The sequence below is a fragment of the Plectrocnemia conspersa genome, unplaced genomic scaffold, assembly GCF_051122295.1.
Source record: "Plectrocnemia conspersa isolate PC_06_02 unplaced genomic scaffold, ASM5112229v1 ptg000005l, whole genome shotgun sequence".
In the NCBI taxonomy this organism is placed as follows: domain Eukaryota; kingdom Metazoa; phylum Arthropoda; class Insecta; order Trichoptera; family Polycentropodidae; genus Plectrocnemia; species Plectrocnemia conspersa.
The window spans coordinates 12109311-12127604 of record NW_028277169.1 but is presented as its reverse complement, the minus strand read 5'-3'; the positions used below and the strand labels follow the sequence as shown (position 1 = coordinate 12127604).

The following is an 18294-nucleotide window of genomic DNA, read 5'->3' as shown; positions in this document are numbered from 1 at the left end:
AGCGAAAAATCGGATTATGCATCAAGTCTTAACATTAATTATTTTATAACATATGAAGTAATTCTTAGTTCTCATTATATGAAAATCGACACGGTTCTAGCCTAATGCCTAAGACCTTTATAGACTCCCAAAGACTTAACACAAATCCCACAAAAGCCCCAGAGACATTCGCGGAGTCTTAGGTAATAATATAAAGCGAATATCGAAAAAACACACACGTGTTTCATTTGCAAAGATCAAGGCGAGATAATTAATTACATGCTTAATTATTGAAACATTTTTTGTAGTAATCTCTGTATGTTTAATATTATAAACGTAATTAAAACCCTTAATGGCTCGAGCTTTATGACTATATAGAAAGCGTTCGTAATACGACGAAATTTTCCCTTTGTACCTTTTTATACGTTGTAAATAATTTATTGTAGTATGTGAATAAGGAATACTTTATCATATTTTATGGTTTCCATATAGAGTTTCCTATTGAAATATTTAATATTTCAATATTACAATAGTATATTTGGAATAACTATCACTTATACGATTGATATTTTTATTTAAAAAATACACCGCTATAATTTACAATTCAGTGCAAATTATAACACTTCAATTTTCATAAATATATTATTATATAAGCACCTCATGAATCCTCTCAAAAAATAAAGGTAGATTCAACAAGGGATTTTCGAAAAGAATAAATAAAAAGTTTCTTATGTTGTAGCAAAACTTAAAATACATACATTCAATTAGGAAAACTTTAATCAAACCCTGTGCACTCCAAATGATGGAAATTGTGTTGTGAAAAGGATTAGAAAAAAACTTGCAGCGGTTTCACTGTCGAACAACACTGTCTAAAAGTATATCAGTGACATAATAATTGACAAGCAAGACTTATGTTTATTTTCAATTCATTTATGTGACTTTTAACTTTTTGTCATTGAAAATTGTTAAATAATTATTTAGTAAAAATTAATCTCAATAAATTTACAACACTACGATATGCATATTATTTTGAATGCACCTTTTGCGTTAGAATTACATTTTGAACAATGGTGAAAAGGATAATGGAGAAAAAATGGTTGTGAAATCCTGGGCATAGAGTTCATCGTGTTCATCTCAAATTTTAAAAAAATATTTCGGTCCGAGATCATATAATGTTCTAGATTGTGTTTTTATTATTCAACATGTATTTTTTTTATTTTATTATTCACATAAAATAAATATTAAACAATGTTTTCTTAGAGCCTTCAAAAGACACACCATCCCCTGCAAATATATTGTCAAAAGATTATGTTTTCGATAACTTCTCACAACAACAATGCTGTCAAAGGTGTATTACGACATGTTATCGAAACTAAAACTATAAAATTTAATACTACCGAAATAAATAAACGTTAATTCTTGTATTCGATTTAATTGGTGCTTATTACGATTATTAATTAAATTAATTATTAGCTAAGAAAAACGTATTAAAAATTGAAGGTCATAAACCACAATTATTAATTTAGGTTTAATTTGTGTTATATTAATTTGTCTTGGACATATCTCACAGGCTCATTGATGAATTAAGTTTTCAAGGAAAAGTGTATTTTTTAAAATAGGTTAAAATTTTGATCAAAGGACTAATTTGGTTCGTATATTTATATTGATTTTTTCAGCTATAAGCTATTCAAAATCGATTAAAAATGGCAATTTTCATCGTGCAAAATTTGTTTTATGCATAAATTATAAATTTGTATCTATTTTTTATTTATAAAAAATGGTTATATGGCGGTTTCCGTCGGGAGTCGTTAAAAATTTTAATCCATCCTTTATACGCCAATTTCGGCGTGGTAAGGCTCGCGTAAAAACTCGCACAAAAGTCACAATGGGGTGGAAAAATTGACGACCGGGCGTGATGAAAGCCGTGAAAGATGTAGTGGCAGGGGTTGGGGTTGAAAATTCTGGAGTTGAAATTTTCATATTCGGCAGTCAAAGAAATATCACGGTTGTATATACGAATTATATAATTGATCGTGAAAAAAGCACGATGAAAATTACACAAGAACGGAGGAGCGGAGTGAAAAGGCTCTTTGTCTATAGACGTATTTCTATTTTTTTTTATATAGCCTTACTTTATATAAATGAAAGTCATGACGGAAGAGAGAACGATGAAATTGTTTTAAATGCAGAGGGTGTCCCAAAATAAACGAACGATAACTTTAGAGATGATATCTGATATATACGTTTTTCCATGAATTATATTTTTTTTTCATTTAAAAAATATAAAAACCTTTCTATCGATATTTCAAACACATAAATGAGATTTTGTGCTTTTAAATAAATGTTAAAAAAATTCTTAAGCACACAACGATAAAATAGCAATCTTGAAGCCACTTAAGATAGCTTTTAAAATGTGGTGTCTCTAATACTATATCTCTACCTAATTTAATGTGTCGAAAAATATTAACTTTCGATTTATACTTATGCATGCAATTTAAAAAATAGTGTGCGAATAAAAAATATATTAAAAAAAAATGTATAATATTATCCAGAACATTTTTTTAATTCATAAAATCGTGCTAAAGTTTTATCTAATAAAAAAGTTTTTCTCTAATAAAAAAATATCATTATTCATCTGAATGATAATACTGAAATATCAAAGTGGCTTAACCGAAAATGATTAATAGCTTCTCTGGACTTTTAATACTGAGTTTCGCTCTTACACTTTGCTGGTTATTTTGCATTATTTTACGATCATACAACGTTTTTTTTGTGACTATTAAAATTACTTTCGTTTTAATCTCATTACCCTAAAACAGTTCTAAAAAAATATATTGAAAATTTGCTTGCTAGCTTAATCTGTCGTCTTGGAAAAATTGTAGCCATTCGAGAAAATTAGAAAAGGCGTAACTTGCTTTGAAATAATCTTAGAGGTCAAAAACGTTTAAAAATATATTTATATAACTAATTCGTAGATTTTTTTATAGTAATAAAAAAATTACGAATTTTATTGGGTTTTTTTTAATATATATATAAATATTATTAGACTACAGAAAAAATCAATGCTAGTGATTAATTGTAAAGATTAAATTAGCGCCAGTTATCCATCCCTCCTTTATAAATTAAATCGCACTACATTGCGTTGTAAATTTAAATAAACGGTAAGCAAAAAACATTGTCTCTAATGACAGACTTACATAATCTTGAACGAAATCCACCTGCTTTAATATGCCAGAGAGAGAGATAAATATTACACAAAAATAAATAATAAATTTCCGCCTTAAATCGTCTGAATTGCTTTAAGAAGCTAAGACTAAAAGGGACGCTTTATTCATTCCCTTTTCTTGATAACATATAAGAAGCAATTCGACTTGACTCTCAGAATATTTAACTCAAACTTTATGTAGACTAGTGATTTTAATTCACTTTTAACACTTTTAAACTTACCATCGTAAGCCTTATTCTTTCAATAAAATATGTTTTATGCTTAAAAAAAATGTTTAAATTAATTAATTTATTTTACTAGAAATATTTTTGTAACTAAAAAAATGTTTTTAAGCTTCCCTACAATCTTAAAATGTATTTCTTATTAGTAAATTATACATAGAAAAGTTGTAGTATACTGGATTTTTACTTAATGAAATTATATTTTTTCAAAGCATCTAAGAATTTTTATTTTATTTTATTTGTTAAGATGCGGGATATTTTTTATACATTTTAAATCGTTTCAACGATTTGATGTATAATATAAGTAATATATACATTTTCATTCAAAAAATAATAAAAGTAGTTAAAACATCCCTTTGTGGCGACTCGATAGTAACTTTCATTGCAGTGAAAAGTTTTAAAACAATCCCTAGAAAATCAATATTATCTTACATCCAAGATATGATAAGCTCTTCCAGCTATATTATAATATAAATCATTATTTTTAGTGCTACATAAATTTTGTATTTTTCTACTAGCAACTTAAGCTCTCATAAAGTCGTGATAATAGACTTTCATTTATATATTTTTAACTTGTGTTTTAGAGCCTTTAAACTATTTTATTAATAATTAATATATACATTTCCCATTAATAAAATAATAGAAGTTCACTTAGTGGCGACTAAGTGCTTCGATAGTAATTTTCATTGCAATGAAAACTTTTAAAACCATTTAATTTTTACAGCTCTTTAATTATATGAATAATTTTATCTTTTTAGTGCTACATATAAATTCATATACTCCTGACTATTTTTACAACATATACTATTTTTTTATTAATATTTTTATATAAAAAAAATAATTGCAGCTCTTTAAGTATATAAATTATTGTAGTACTACATACAATTTGATATATTGTTTAATATATTATTTGTTCAAAGAGTAGCTAATAAAACATAATAAATTGATTTCAAACTAGATGTATGTAATCTCTAAATAGAGATAGACTCCCTGAACTATCCTTAATAGCTACCATGTTAAAAAATAAATGAAAGGGTGTTCTGAAGGAATTATTAGTCAATCCCAATAAAAAATGCTTTTGTCATATTTTATTGTTTTTATATATTTACATTCCGAATATCCCTCGTAAATATAATAACAGGCGTCTTTATTTATTTTTTGCAAATTGAAACAATTTCCCTAGTATAAATAAAAGTGTGCATGACGTCATATTAATTTTCTTTGATTGGCAGCCGATATTTATGAGCTGTCCCACTCAATCATATACGAATTAAAATAAAAAATTATCGACAAAAAATAATATTACGAAGCTGAAAAAGTTGACGTTTAAAAAATAGTCTTGAATTTAACTTTTTGCCACTAAGCTCATATTGTTTTAAATATGTGTATGATAAAATTTTATATTTTGACTTAATGTTGTATAAAATATGATATATTTAAAATGTATTAAAAGAGCTAAAAACATCTGTAGCGCTTAACAGCGTGCTCTATTGATTTACTAAAAATACAGAATTTGTTTCGTCTTAATACATATCTTTATTCTTTCAAGAATTTTATTCGCTTCTCTTTAGTATCATAAACGAATGCAGTTTAAAGCATATTAAAACCAATAACTGATAATGGTATTATTCGACACATATCTTATATATTATATATAAATTGTTTAAGTATAAGTTTAAACAAACGTATTATAGCTATTTTTGGATGTCTTGAAAATTGTTTTTGTTTGGTATAAACCTTTGTTGCTATTGTCGCATTTTATTTAAAAAATTTACATCACCCTCTACAATACCATATATAAATCTTGCAAAAAAGTATTCATTTTAAATATGAATTAAGCATTTTCGCTAAAAATACAGCAAATACGGTGATAGCAGTCCACACCCTACAAACACACTGCTCATTACATAATGGCCCAAGTCCTTTGAACCTTTGAAGCATTGAAATGCACGACAAGGCCTGGATTTATCTAACGATACCAAAGTTCCGTCGACATGGAGCTTTATTAAAAAAAAGTACCAAAGATGGAAGCTTTCGGAATAGCGATGCTGTCGGATTAGTCGCACATTTGCCTAATCCCCGCGTACAACCACGAAAACGGAAAACAAAGGCAAACAACTGCCGCATAAAATATATTTCAATCTCGATAAATAATTCGATAGAAATTAATTTAAACGCGATGATGTCGAGACTATCAACGCCGAAGCATCATGTACCTTTCATAGCTTGAAAATAACACGATTGACGCAAACTAGGCATAATGTGATATTGACGTGTCAAGTTCAAGGCCTAGCAATTTTTCTCTGCGCAATATAAATGACATGCAAGGCATTTTCCATGTAAAGCTGGTTAATTATTTAATAATGAAAGCTCAGATTAATATTATTTTATACAGACTTAATAACAAATAATTTATTAGTATTTTTCAATGATTAGGGTTTGAATAAAATGTGTCTGATAAAAGACGCTTAATTTGAATTGTATATAAAAGATCAAATCTGTCAAAGTTTTAATCAATACCATATATAAATTTATTTAAATTAGTTAGAAATTATAGTATTAATAAATACTCTTTAAAATGTATTTTTTAAATAATACTTTCAAGTGCCTAGACAATTTACTTCGAAAACTAATTATTTATAGTGGTTTCACGTAATATTTATTTATATTATATGTATTAATAAGCTACTCAAGTATATTACAGACGACATATATAAAAAAATATTTTAATTAATAATCTATAAAACACCTTCAGAATAATCATTATATTTTTACCACCTCGCTCTTGACTTGGAACAAACGAAAGTTGGATCAAACCCACACCAAGTGGAGCTACGCTAAGTATCGACCAATTCGACCCGTTAAATAATAAGAAAGTCGCTGTTTTCTACTTAAAGCTAAAAGAAAAATTTAATTAGGTTTTGTTAGCTTTTCAATTTTTATTTAATCGATATTATTAAGACATTCAAATTTCACCAAAAAGTATAAATAAAAACCTTTTTCATACACATAAGATTGAGATTATTAAATAATCGAAATATTATATGAAAATAAGATTTTTGTTATTCTCGGGTCGGATGAAAATAGCACACGCTGACTTCTAGACGTTTAATTACATCAAAACCTCCATGGTGTCCGACTTGTGCGAAAAAAGCTGCTCTCAGACAATTTGTCAAACTTTTGACCGCATTTTTTTTCGCTCTCTCACCACAGCAGAACTCCTGCCAAACTTTCGGCATAATAGCCCGAGTTGGTTCCCAAGTATCCGGTTGTCTCTGATCTGCCGAACGTATCAATTGCATAAGTTTGCCACGAGATAGATCCATTCAATTCATAACGTCTTCGGTGAGAAACTTCAGTTATAATTACATAGGCGCTATGAAATTCGAGTTCAATTAATTTAACGTATACGTAGAGTGACGAAGAGTTTTGTTTCAAACGTTCGAGAGTCCTTTGAAAGTAACGTGTTTATGATTGCGAAGGAAGATAAGCTATAAAGACCCCTTTCGCAACTTTGTATCTTTAAATTGATATTTGATATGACTAGCACATCAGAGATCGTCTACTTTTGCAAGTTTTTTAATAAACTACGGCTCATTTTTAGTTGCTTCTATATGAAAAACTAAATCAGTCGATGCTTAAATTTAATTGTTGATTTTTGTATTTATTAAAAAAAAATGTAACTAAGAGTTAAGGATATTTATTTTAATTAATTCAGGTCTATCCATTTCAATGGCACTGTTGATTAAATTAAAATTACGTTAAAATTGATTGAACTATGTAATTATGTACAGTACCTTTATTACATACCAATCTAACAAGAGACATTCCAATGTTGAATGATAATACCAAGAATACCAAGAGTAAATGCTATAATACAATATTAAAATATTTTTATATCGTTTGCAAATAATACTGCAAAATTCAATATTTAAAATTTTAACAACGCAAATCATGGTGCTTTTCCTCTCACGTATTCCCGTAGGCGAAACGTCGCTTTATTATATTATAATACGTATACGTTGTACGGTAGCAACTCTGTCGAATTTTGTTATAAAATTTTCCAATAAGATATTTAGCTTTCGTGGGTAAAGGAGAAGTTTGCCAGCTTTAGAATAAATATGATGCAATCGCTGAAGCTTGAGGCAAAACGTAAAAGGAGGAAAGTACCTTTAGCTTTACTGCGTAATTACGTTGTTAAAAATTGTTGTGCACCTTTGGGTAAAAATATACATTTTTGTATAATTTAAATACGTATTTAGGCACAATTTCTGAATTTTTACATGTAACGTATTTGTTGCAAGTATTTTCCAATTATTTCCATTAAGTGAAATAAATAAATGTATAATAAATGCCAACACGTAAATTGAAGTGGTTCAAAATATAATTGTTATTATTTTGGCGGAGTACATTTTTCAGTTGATCTTCATCTCAAGAGGCAACCAAAAAATAAATAACATATTTAGCATATAAATCAATAAACACAAAATATTTAATTACTCTATACAACCATTTTGGTTTAATTAAGTATCATCGATTGCTTATGGATTTTTCTCTTATTGTTAGTTATTAAATATAAACATAGTATAAACAATATAAGTGCTTTGTATGAGGCTATAATCTGATGTTCTGAAAGTAAAAAGCAAAATTGATATTAAAATTGTTAATAAATTTATATATTTATAAATTTCAATAACATTTTTTTACAATAAAAAAATGTTATTGAAATTTCTAACTAAACTTTTGAATATATTATAAATGATCATGTCACAACTATATTTATATATTTTGCAGAGCTTCTTACTTTGCTAATTAAATTAAATGTTTGATGTGGATTAAGCGTGTGTACATATTGAATTTATGTTAGCAGCTATTCAATAGTCCTTAAACCCAAAAGATAATTGCCTGAGCTACAAGTTTTCCAGAGGATTACTTTTGAAAAATCGTTCGCAAACTCGTGATTTAAAATTAGTATTTTCCGACATTTATTTGATATATATTTTTCCATTTGAAAAAGCGGTTTGATAGCTACTAGTAATTTAACTGATTATTAAAACTGTTGTATGTTGTTGCAAATAAAAATAAAACAAAAAAATGATGATTATTCAACTATATATTAAACTAGAAATCTCGCGTTGTAACAAAAGCGCGCAGGTCAAAATCGCATTGTCAAAATAGCGCTTCAACATAAAATGGCATACAAAAGCGCGCAATCAAAAAGTCTTATTTCAGCGTTTTTTAATTAAATTAAAAAATAATCAAAATTAACATCTGTCTGTTTACAATCTGCTTACACAATTTTTTTTCTAAGTAGTTTTTAAATTTTAGTTTGTTGATTCTGTAAAAAAATCCATTATTATTATTTTTCATTTTTTTTTAAATATTTTTTGAGACCAGAGCCGGAAAACTGGGTTTACTTTTGTTTATAAAACTAATTACACGTATACTTCATTTTTTTTGTTTACATGTTTAATATTGAAAATATTTGGCTTTGGCTAGGTTAGGGTATAAAAGAAAAACTCAACAATACCGTGGCCTAACAAACTAATTAATATTATTATATGAACAGATTTTATAATAAAAAATTATGTATATACATAATTATTGTAAAATTAGGTACACGTGTTTTTATTTTGTAAGCATGGGTGCTTATTTATGTATTTTTTAATCCTGAATTTATAAATTTACAAATATAAAATGTAAACCCAACCTAACATAATACAATTAAGATATTTTTATATGTGAAATTAAATTTTATAAAATTAATTTATTATTTTTATTTATTTTCTTTAATCAAAAAAAAATACATAATGTAAAAAATGTTAATTTACAAAAAAAATAAAGATTGTTTATTTTTATATATTTTTAATAATAACTTTAAGAATAACATTCTATTTGGGTTCTTAAATCCTTAAACAAATAAAACAAAAAATAAGTTTCTGAATACTTTTAAACATAATAGATGTGCTAAAATATGTCTATATTGTCTAAACTTGGGTTAGGCTTAGTTAGGCTACTGTATTGCGTACCCTAACCGAGCCAAACTGAAAATATAGTATTTTATAACAAATTTGTAAGAAAACTTTATAATTTTGTACACGTTAACTTCATTTCATAAAATTAGGTACAATTAAAGTCAGTACAGCGATTGCAAGGCACCAAGACTTCGGTTATTACAACTGATTAAAAATAAAATTTCTGCTTAATTTAAACTACAATTTAGAATTGATTTTGATTACGTATATTTATAAACATAATTCTGAAATTTTTAATTTTAAATAGCAAAAAAAATATTTATTTATGAATTTAATTTATTGTTTAAACTATATATATATATTTTTTTTTAAAAGATTTATTTTTATTTGTAAAGAAGATTTTTGTGCTACTAATTTCTTTATTTATGAATTAAATTTACTGTCAAAAATATATATTTTATCCCGAATATATATTTGTTTCTTTTACTTTATCTATTTATTATATCATTTACCTAACCAAATGATGTCATAACAATATTTTTTATTAAGGAAATTTGACGCATTCAAGGAAACGATTAGATTTGGCACGATCTTTTGCCCAATATGTCTAACTGTTATTTGACATAATTTTACATTTCTTCTTAGTAGCATTATATAATTATCTTTCTTTCATATTAGTTGAGTGTATCTTTACCCTCTGAATATCCCTCTGTCGTAATATGTAATGTAAGATAGTTTAATTTAAATTTGCTTATTTGAACCTTGGAAAAGAATGGTTTCCTGGTAAGCCATGCCAAAAGCTATTAGTGAACATGCGGCGGCGTTGGCTTTCCGCGGTTGAATTAATTTTTGAGGGATTTTTAAAAAATTCCTCCCTCCAAATTTTCCTTTTTCATTAGCGAAATATGTTTAGGTCGAACAAACGAAAAAAAGTTCTTACGCAGAAGTTCATTTGTTTAGCCTGGATCCGGCCGATAATTCACCGGTTATGGACCGCCCGCAGTTAGCCGATGGAAATTCGGTAAGTGATGCTTATAGGTCGTAAATCAAACGAATACCGAGCATGACCTAACCATCGGGTGTGTTGCCATATCGAAAAAATAATATTAACACACTTTTAGCTTGGCAAGCAATCGATAAGCAATTTGATTTTGTTAATTCGATAAACGGCGGCACAAAAGACGACCTTCCTCTTTAAATTGTATCAGCCCATGTAACAATGTTTGTCAAGTACAATATAAAACGTAATGATTTTTATTGCATAATCGCTTAAGTTAACTTTCTGGTGATTTTTTCACAAGTATAATATGTAAAATACATATAAACTATATAAGAAAATACAAGCTAATAAATATAACCATTTTCTTGTTTAAAATATAAAATTAAAAGTGCAAAGATGTGAAATTACGAAAGAAAAAGAGTAAAACATACTTAAATACGTATTTTAGATAATAGGGATTATTAGATCAATTCTAACGAAAGTATATATATATATAATTCTAAAGTTAGTTAATATAATAGTTTAAGTTCTGTATTGTTATGGTCACCAATTCTAGTTTGCTAATTTAATTTCTTGTGATATACATTTGTGATTATATTATGGCAGTTTTGCTTTATTGCTAATTTATAAATAAAATTAATAATTGCGGTGTTTGACCATATAAATCTGATTATTTTTTCTTGGTAAAGTATTTATTTCTAACTTTATTACATATAAGCCCAATTTTATGTATTACATATTTATTCCAAAGATGTAAATTTGCAGACTTTTAGAGTCGATAACATTCACAAATTCATCATGATAATTGTTACGGATAGATCAGTAGCAAATAACTAAAAAAAAAAATAAGATAAAATTTATTGATTTGTGTACTTTAAATGTTCTAAAAATCAATGTATTTTTTCGTTGACGCTAACAAACAAGATTGCGTATCCGAGCAGACGGTTGCATTAAACTATTTAAATGACAGTTTTAAAGAACTTGAATAAAAATCATGTAATAAGGCAATAATTTTTAATCATGTAATTTTTATTGTCATAATATTTTCTGTGTGAAAACAAGGATTCAGAAACATTTTTAATTATATAAAAAAATATTACCAGTTTATTATCACTGGTGTTTTGATTTTTAATTATGTCAACTTGTTATTTCGAATTATAATTATCTTGTGAGCTGAAATGTTATTTACATTTCTTAATTAGGTTTCTCAGAAAATTAAGGTACGAATCAGACTTTTATTATACTATATTTTTATTAACAAGCATTTCGAATGTTTAAATTATTTCTCCATACGAGAATAACTCACTGTTTTGTTATAATTATGTTTGAAATCTGAAACAATTACGAGCCCCCGCTGTTAATTACGCGATACGGCGGTAATTACGCGAATTCGGGCCGACTCAAACGCCTGACCCTATTGTGTCTGCCCTGAAACCCAAAACGGCCGGAAAGATTTTCGAGTGTGACGTCAGGGCGGAAAGGCACAAACCGCACCTTTCGACAGGGATGAATCGGTGAGCGGATTTGTGCCGTAAGTCCCACGGCGTAGCAAATTACGGCTTATCCCATTTTTTTTTGCACACAGAAAGAGGCTTTCGCGGCACTCGAATGAGATCGATCGGTTCATTATTAATATTTATACGGCAGTATATTTCAACTGGAAGTTATTAAATTATATTAGTCAATATAAGATTGGCTTAATCCTGAATTATGTTTTGAGAAGAAAGCATTCTATAATTGTAATTGCGCCCTTTGGCTTCCTCTTTGTTTTAAGTGAGCTTATTAAGGATCCTATTGTTATTTTAAATATCATACTATTATAGCAATTTACTATCTCTAAGAAAAGATAATACCACCCTCGTCTGTCTAAACTTAATGTGTATAGTGAGTTTGTATTTCTAGTACTTGAACTAAATACATTCTAATTTGCTATCACAATTTACTTGCTAAAGGCGTTAGTTTAATTAAAACCAAGCATCACAATTTTGGAAGTTAGTAATTAAACAGTTCTAGACTACATATAACAGCTAAATTAATTAAAAAGCTAGACAAATGAGTGCCACACAAACCAAAAACATCAGTTAAAAATTTGTTTTGCGCCTCTTTTACGAAACAGATATATTTGAAAAACATATATTTACTACCAACATAACTAGATAGATTTCCCCAATTTGTTATAACATTCACTATACAAACAATAATTCTACAATGAAATAACTGTGTACTAATTTAATTTGTGAATTAAGCATTATATTGCAAAAATATATATATCCAATGAAATATTCTAAATACATAGTTATATATATGAGCCTACTATTTTATTGTTTATTTTTGTTAAAATTATAAAAAAAATATTTGTGACAATATTTATAAAATACAACATTAATATTAGTATGCCTCATAATCATTTATTTAAGAGCAATAAATAAATGTATATATAAATATCATAATACTCATAAGTAATAAATATAAAATACATATAATTAATTTGTGTTAATAATTATTATAAATAATCAATTAAAAAAACTTTTTTTAATAATAAATAGTAATTAAATCTTTTAATATTGACTAAAATAATAACCTAAAATATGAAATATTATGGACGGTTGAAAATGTTTAAATAATTTAATCGTTCGTTAGTTTGGCATAACTTACAAATATGCGGTTAACTGTATAGCTTTACTGCAAAATACCGCAATTTTCGTTTCAACAAGTTTATTCATTTTGACACTGATTAAATTAATTAATCACACGAAACCATTAAATTTTTAATTAATATATACAAGTGACAAAGCAGAATTTTCAAGTAACACAGGCGTTCCTAAAATATGTTGTTTCACTATGCATATTTTTATTTTACTTAAAATAAGCATTATCTTTATTATCTTTAATTGTTCGCGGGAAACAAGAATCTTTGTTTTACGAAGCTTCTTGGTTAAAAGCGGGAGACGAGGAGGAAACTGTTGAAGCAGACATATACTTTACTAGTTTAACACACAACTAATTAAAATATGTAACATTTTTAGTACAAAAAAGCTTTCAATTATTCTTTGAATCAGGAAAGAATTAAATGAATTTAAAAAATATTTATTCGAAAATTTTGGACTATAAGTTAATAATTAACCTGCATTGACCTTTAGTGTTTTTCAACTTTTTTCGTGTCGTTAATTAGTGATTATTGTATATAATTATAATTCCGATCATTTATCACAAATAAGGTTCACCTTGATTTATTTATAATCTCATTGATATTTATCGTACTGATAAATTTAAGAATCGAGGTTAGTCGCACATATTATGTATTAAATAATGAGCTACTTCAGCTTATAGAGAATATCTTATATCTAACTATATAAAAAAAAATTGTTTCTTGCTATGCGATTTCTTGCTTGCACTAACTCAGAACGGATGCTATATGTGAAAGTGTTAAACTTTATGTATGCAATAATTTAAATTAAAACTCCAACTTTTCGGTATATTATAATATAATTTATCAAATCGTAAAAACATTGCATGATTCAGTGTCAAAACATTTGCACGCAATGTGTCGCCATTTTATCGTTGGTACAGTATATAATTTTATTATTAAATTGTGATTTATTATTTATTAAAATAATATATAATATTAATGTAGGGCAAGAGAAACTTTCTAGTTTTAGGTAATAATTTTATTGTTAATGACTTGTTTTCTTTAGATTTGTACATAGTATGAAAAACTTTTTAAGGTTTTATATACCTGGGTAATTTAAAATAATATGTATAGACGTTCGAAATACATTTAAAACTTTTATTGTGTTGTATTTATATAATGATATAATTTCACAAAGTCCATTTATATAGTTTTTTATTTCAATATAGTCAACTTAAAAATGTACATAAAACACTGATAAAGTATGTTAAAATTGAAAGAGAATCAAAAATAGAGAACTTTTCAAAGTACACATATCTTTATCATTACCTATATTTTTAGCAGTTGTGCTATCGTTTTATTAAAAAAATATTTTTTGCCCTGACCTGTGGGTAATAGCTAAATATTTTATATTGTTTTACAGAGTTTTCTTTGCACGAATTGGCAATCGATGCTGAAACTTTTTTCTGAAAGTCTTCATCGTAGTACTTTCGCTCTGGTGGAGATTATATTGCGGAAAATAGATATTCGCATTTTTGCTTCGGCATGAAGGTCGACAAACTTTTTTGCCCTTTTAAAACAACTACATAGACTTTCCAACTTGGCGATTGTATAGCTTGCCGCTGAAAATTCACAACGACTATCCATTCTAAACAAATATAGCAAACGGCGTCGACAAAGCGAGCAATGTAATTGAAAATTATTTAATACGACGCAAGAAAGTTACATAAAAAAGTTTTGCGTCCTTAATTGCGCTCGTATACAGATATACCGTTTATTCTTTCACACACAACGCCAAGAGTGAGATAATATTCTCTCCATTTTGTTGCTTCTGTAATTGAACAAGTTTACGATTATTTCTATTGCGGGGAATAAACTCGAACACAAACCCTTCGAGTGGCTCCGTACGAAAGTTCTTAATTAGACCGAGGGTTTTAACTGCCTTTCTCGGACGATATCGTTATGCGAATGAAAAATGGTGTCTTGAGAACCTTTGACCTTAATACAACCATGGCATGTCCTCGACGATAAGGTTAAGTACTTAAACCCCCTAAAAACTGTTCGCATTTTGAATACGGTTATTCAAATTTTCCAAAACTGATCTACATTTCACATTGGCTTTATCTTTCTATTATCTTGCACAAAGAACATGAAGATGAATATTACCCTCGTTATCATTTTTTGAATCATAAATGTCGTCGTATTTCACGTTTTTAATATTCATAAATCCTAAATCAATGGCTTGTATGTAAGTACATAATAAAAAATAAAATAGATAAAAAGTATATAATGTTAATGTGATCAAACATGTCTGTCCCACATTAACAATTTTAAATAAAAATTGTTTTAATTTTTTTTTTGCCATTGCACATTGATCTATTACTATATTTAATGTCAGTTATTGAAATATTTTAAGATGTATTTTTTTGTATACAAATTTATGTAAATTAAATTTAATTGTATTATATTTTTTGTGTATTTTAATAATACCATGTTTTGTTTTTTAATGATCGTGACGCATTGGAGTAATCTGTTAGGTCACGATGCTTTCAATTTAATTTTAATAAATAAAATAGACATATATATAAAAAATAGGTATCTGTTATCAAATAAAAAAGAATATCAAACAATAGATTAAAAAATACCAAACAAGTCGTCTGTAAATTTTTTTTTATATTCAGAGCTTCATTTTTCGTGTATGAAAAACTTGAAATTTCTCGATACTCGGCTAAATAACGCTTATCGTATTATTGAACAAAATTATAAGTTTTGAGAAAAAATATTAGAAATTTCTACTACAATCTACCTTAACCTTAACCGATAAAGAACATACTTATTTAAGATTTAAAATAATAAAAAAAAACTATGTGTCTATTTTTACTTCAGACTAATTTAATTTGCCGCTATCCTTACAACAGTACTTAAGTAAGTTTTTAGTATTATATATATTATAGAACAATCAAATTATCATTCGCTGTTTTTATAAAAATTATAAAAAAATTGTTTAATATTTTAAAATAAAAAATAAAAAATAATATTAATTTTATTCTAAAATGTACGAAACACAATATCTTGAATTTTATGACTAACGTTATATTAGAATCGACGATATCAGGCACAATTATAACGCCTACGCTGTATTAACGCTTTCTAATAGAGAATTAAATAATAAGAAACATATGCTATTATTATACAAACAATATTTTTTTAATGTTGGGAGTGACATTATTGCGCTACAAACATGCTGATTTTTTTTTAAATTAAAACAACTGTGATAATCGATGTATGTTTTAAACATGAAATAGGTAGACATTGAATATATTTTCATTTTATTGCCGCGATTGTCAAAGTATGAGAAAAAAATATTAATTTTAAATTAAGTGCGAAATGCAAATACTTTTTTTATAAATTATTTATTATTCAAATTATATATTCACCTATTAAAATAGTGTTTGACTATGATAATAACCACTATGGTGACCTATTTTATTAAGAAACATAATTCAAATTTTAATTAATATATTACGTTTGAGATACACAAACTAACGAGCGCGACGGTAGTGACGCAATCTATTGATGCGCACTAGTTGAATAAGACCCACATACATACGTATACATTATTTTCAACTTAATTTATTTTATAAACATATTATTTATATTAATAATTTATTTATATGTTTAAACATATAAATGATTATTTAATTTGTATTTAATATGATTTAATAAAGATTAATTATTTTTCTTGCTTTTATATTTCTAACGCTTCTATATTTCGCAACTCTTTCTATTAAAATTAATTAAGAAAACTTTAAGAGCTTTTAACTTTGCTTAAGGTTTTTAACATTCCAGATTACATATATACATAGTACTATAGCAAAACTATGGTTGATAGGATTTATAATTACAGTACGTTATTTTAGTCTTAAATTATATAGTAAGTTTCTACGGTTTTATATCTATGTCTAACTAAGAAATTGTTCAGACAATATAACAGCACCTATATACACTCTTATATCTTTGTATATTATATTTGCTGTTACAGCCATAAATTTACAACAACTTTCTAAGCAGCATTATTGTATTAATAGTCGATTCAAAATATATGGGCTCATTATTTTGAAAATCATAATACCCTTCTCTTTAAAGCTTAAAATGTTTTATCATGCAAAATTTGTACGAAATAGAGATTGTTATTTATTTTATAACAACATTTTATAACAACACCTATATTGAACAAGTGTCAATACAGTCCAATTCTTTTGTATTATATAATAAAACTATATTTTTATTCAAACGACTCGCATAACTTTTAATGACAAACTGTGTCAATATATATCGGTTGGCTACACTGACGAGTTATTCGACCTTCAAAATAATAATTTGAAAGCGACATATCAATGGAATATAGTCGAAAACAATAGACAATGTATCTCCATCAGGACCGCTTTTATTGAGGATTTTACTACCCTAAAATATGTATGTATATATTACATATACGGGTAACGCTTAGATAACATTGTCTCGGTTATAATGGGTAACAAAATATATTATACGTACCCCTAACTAAGTCTAAAAGGTTTACCTATGCCCACGGGTCAGATTTAGCAACCCAATCTGTAACAAAGACTCAATCAAGATTATTAACTCTGGATTTTTCTTTTTAGTTAGAAACTCAGCAATGGTAATTCGTCTGACCAGGCTGTGTTTGACAGTTGATTGTGCTGTATACTTTAATATCTATAATTTAACGAAATAATATTTTCATACCATATTACGTATTATATATTTTGTCGGTAAAAGATCGATTACATTTTATTAAATTTGAAGTTACATATATTAAAGGTTTTATTATATTACATAATAAAGCCGAGTGCCCGGTACCCGCATCACCCAGCTAGCTGCGGTGCCTCACTACAGCGAGGCACCGACGGGTAATCATTTTACATAATTATAAATAGTTATGATCATCGTAGTCAAATTGGCTGATAAGCCAATAACTTCACAAATTATTTATTTGACACGATTCTCATTTTAATTTAATTTTTCAGACTCCACACACGTTTCAATTATGCTTTGGATTATGCGCTTACGTGGAAACAACAACAACAGAATAACGTCTCCTTCTGGTGAGTACAAATTCATGTTCATACATTTATTCATTCGTATTTGTATATTTTGATTATTTTTTTACACTCTCGTGTATATTAAAATTCAAAAATACATATTGAACCTACAACACTCGTAGCCTTAAAATACAATAAATG

At 27.0% G+C, this 18294-nt stretch overlaps 1 protein-coding gene across 1 annotated transcript in view; it reads left to right on the top strand.

The window, feature by feature from the left end:
* The window catches only part of LOC148234873 (uncharacterized), a 125637-nt gene that overhangs the window by 16011 nt on the left and 91332 nt on the right, over positions 1 to 18294 (top strand). Inside the window, exon 2 of the mRNA XM_088185456.1 lies at positions 18079 to 18156. Coding sequence (XP_088041582.1) covers positions 18099 to 18156 — 58 coding nt within the window. The 5' untranslated portion in view covers positions 18079 to 18098. The remainder of the gene's footprint in view (positions 1 to 18078; positions 18157 to 18294) is intronic.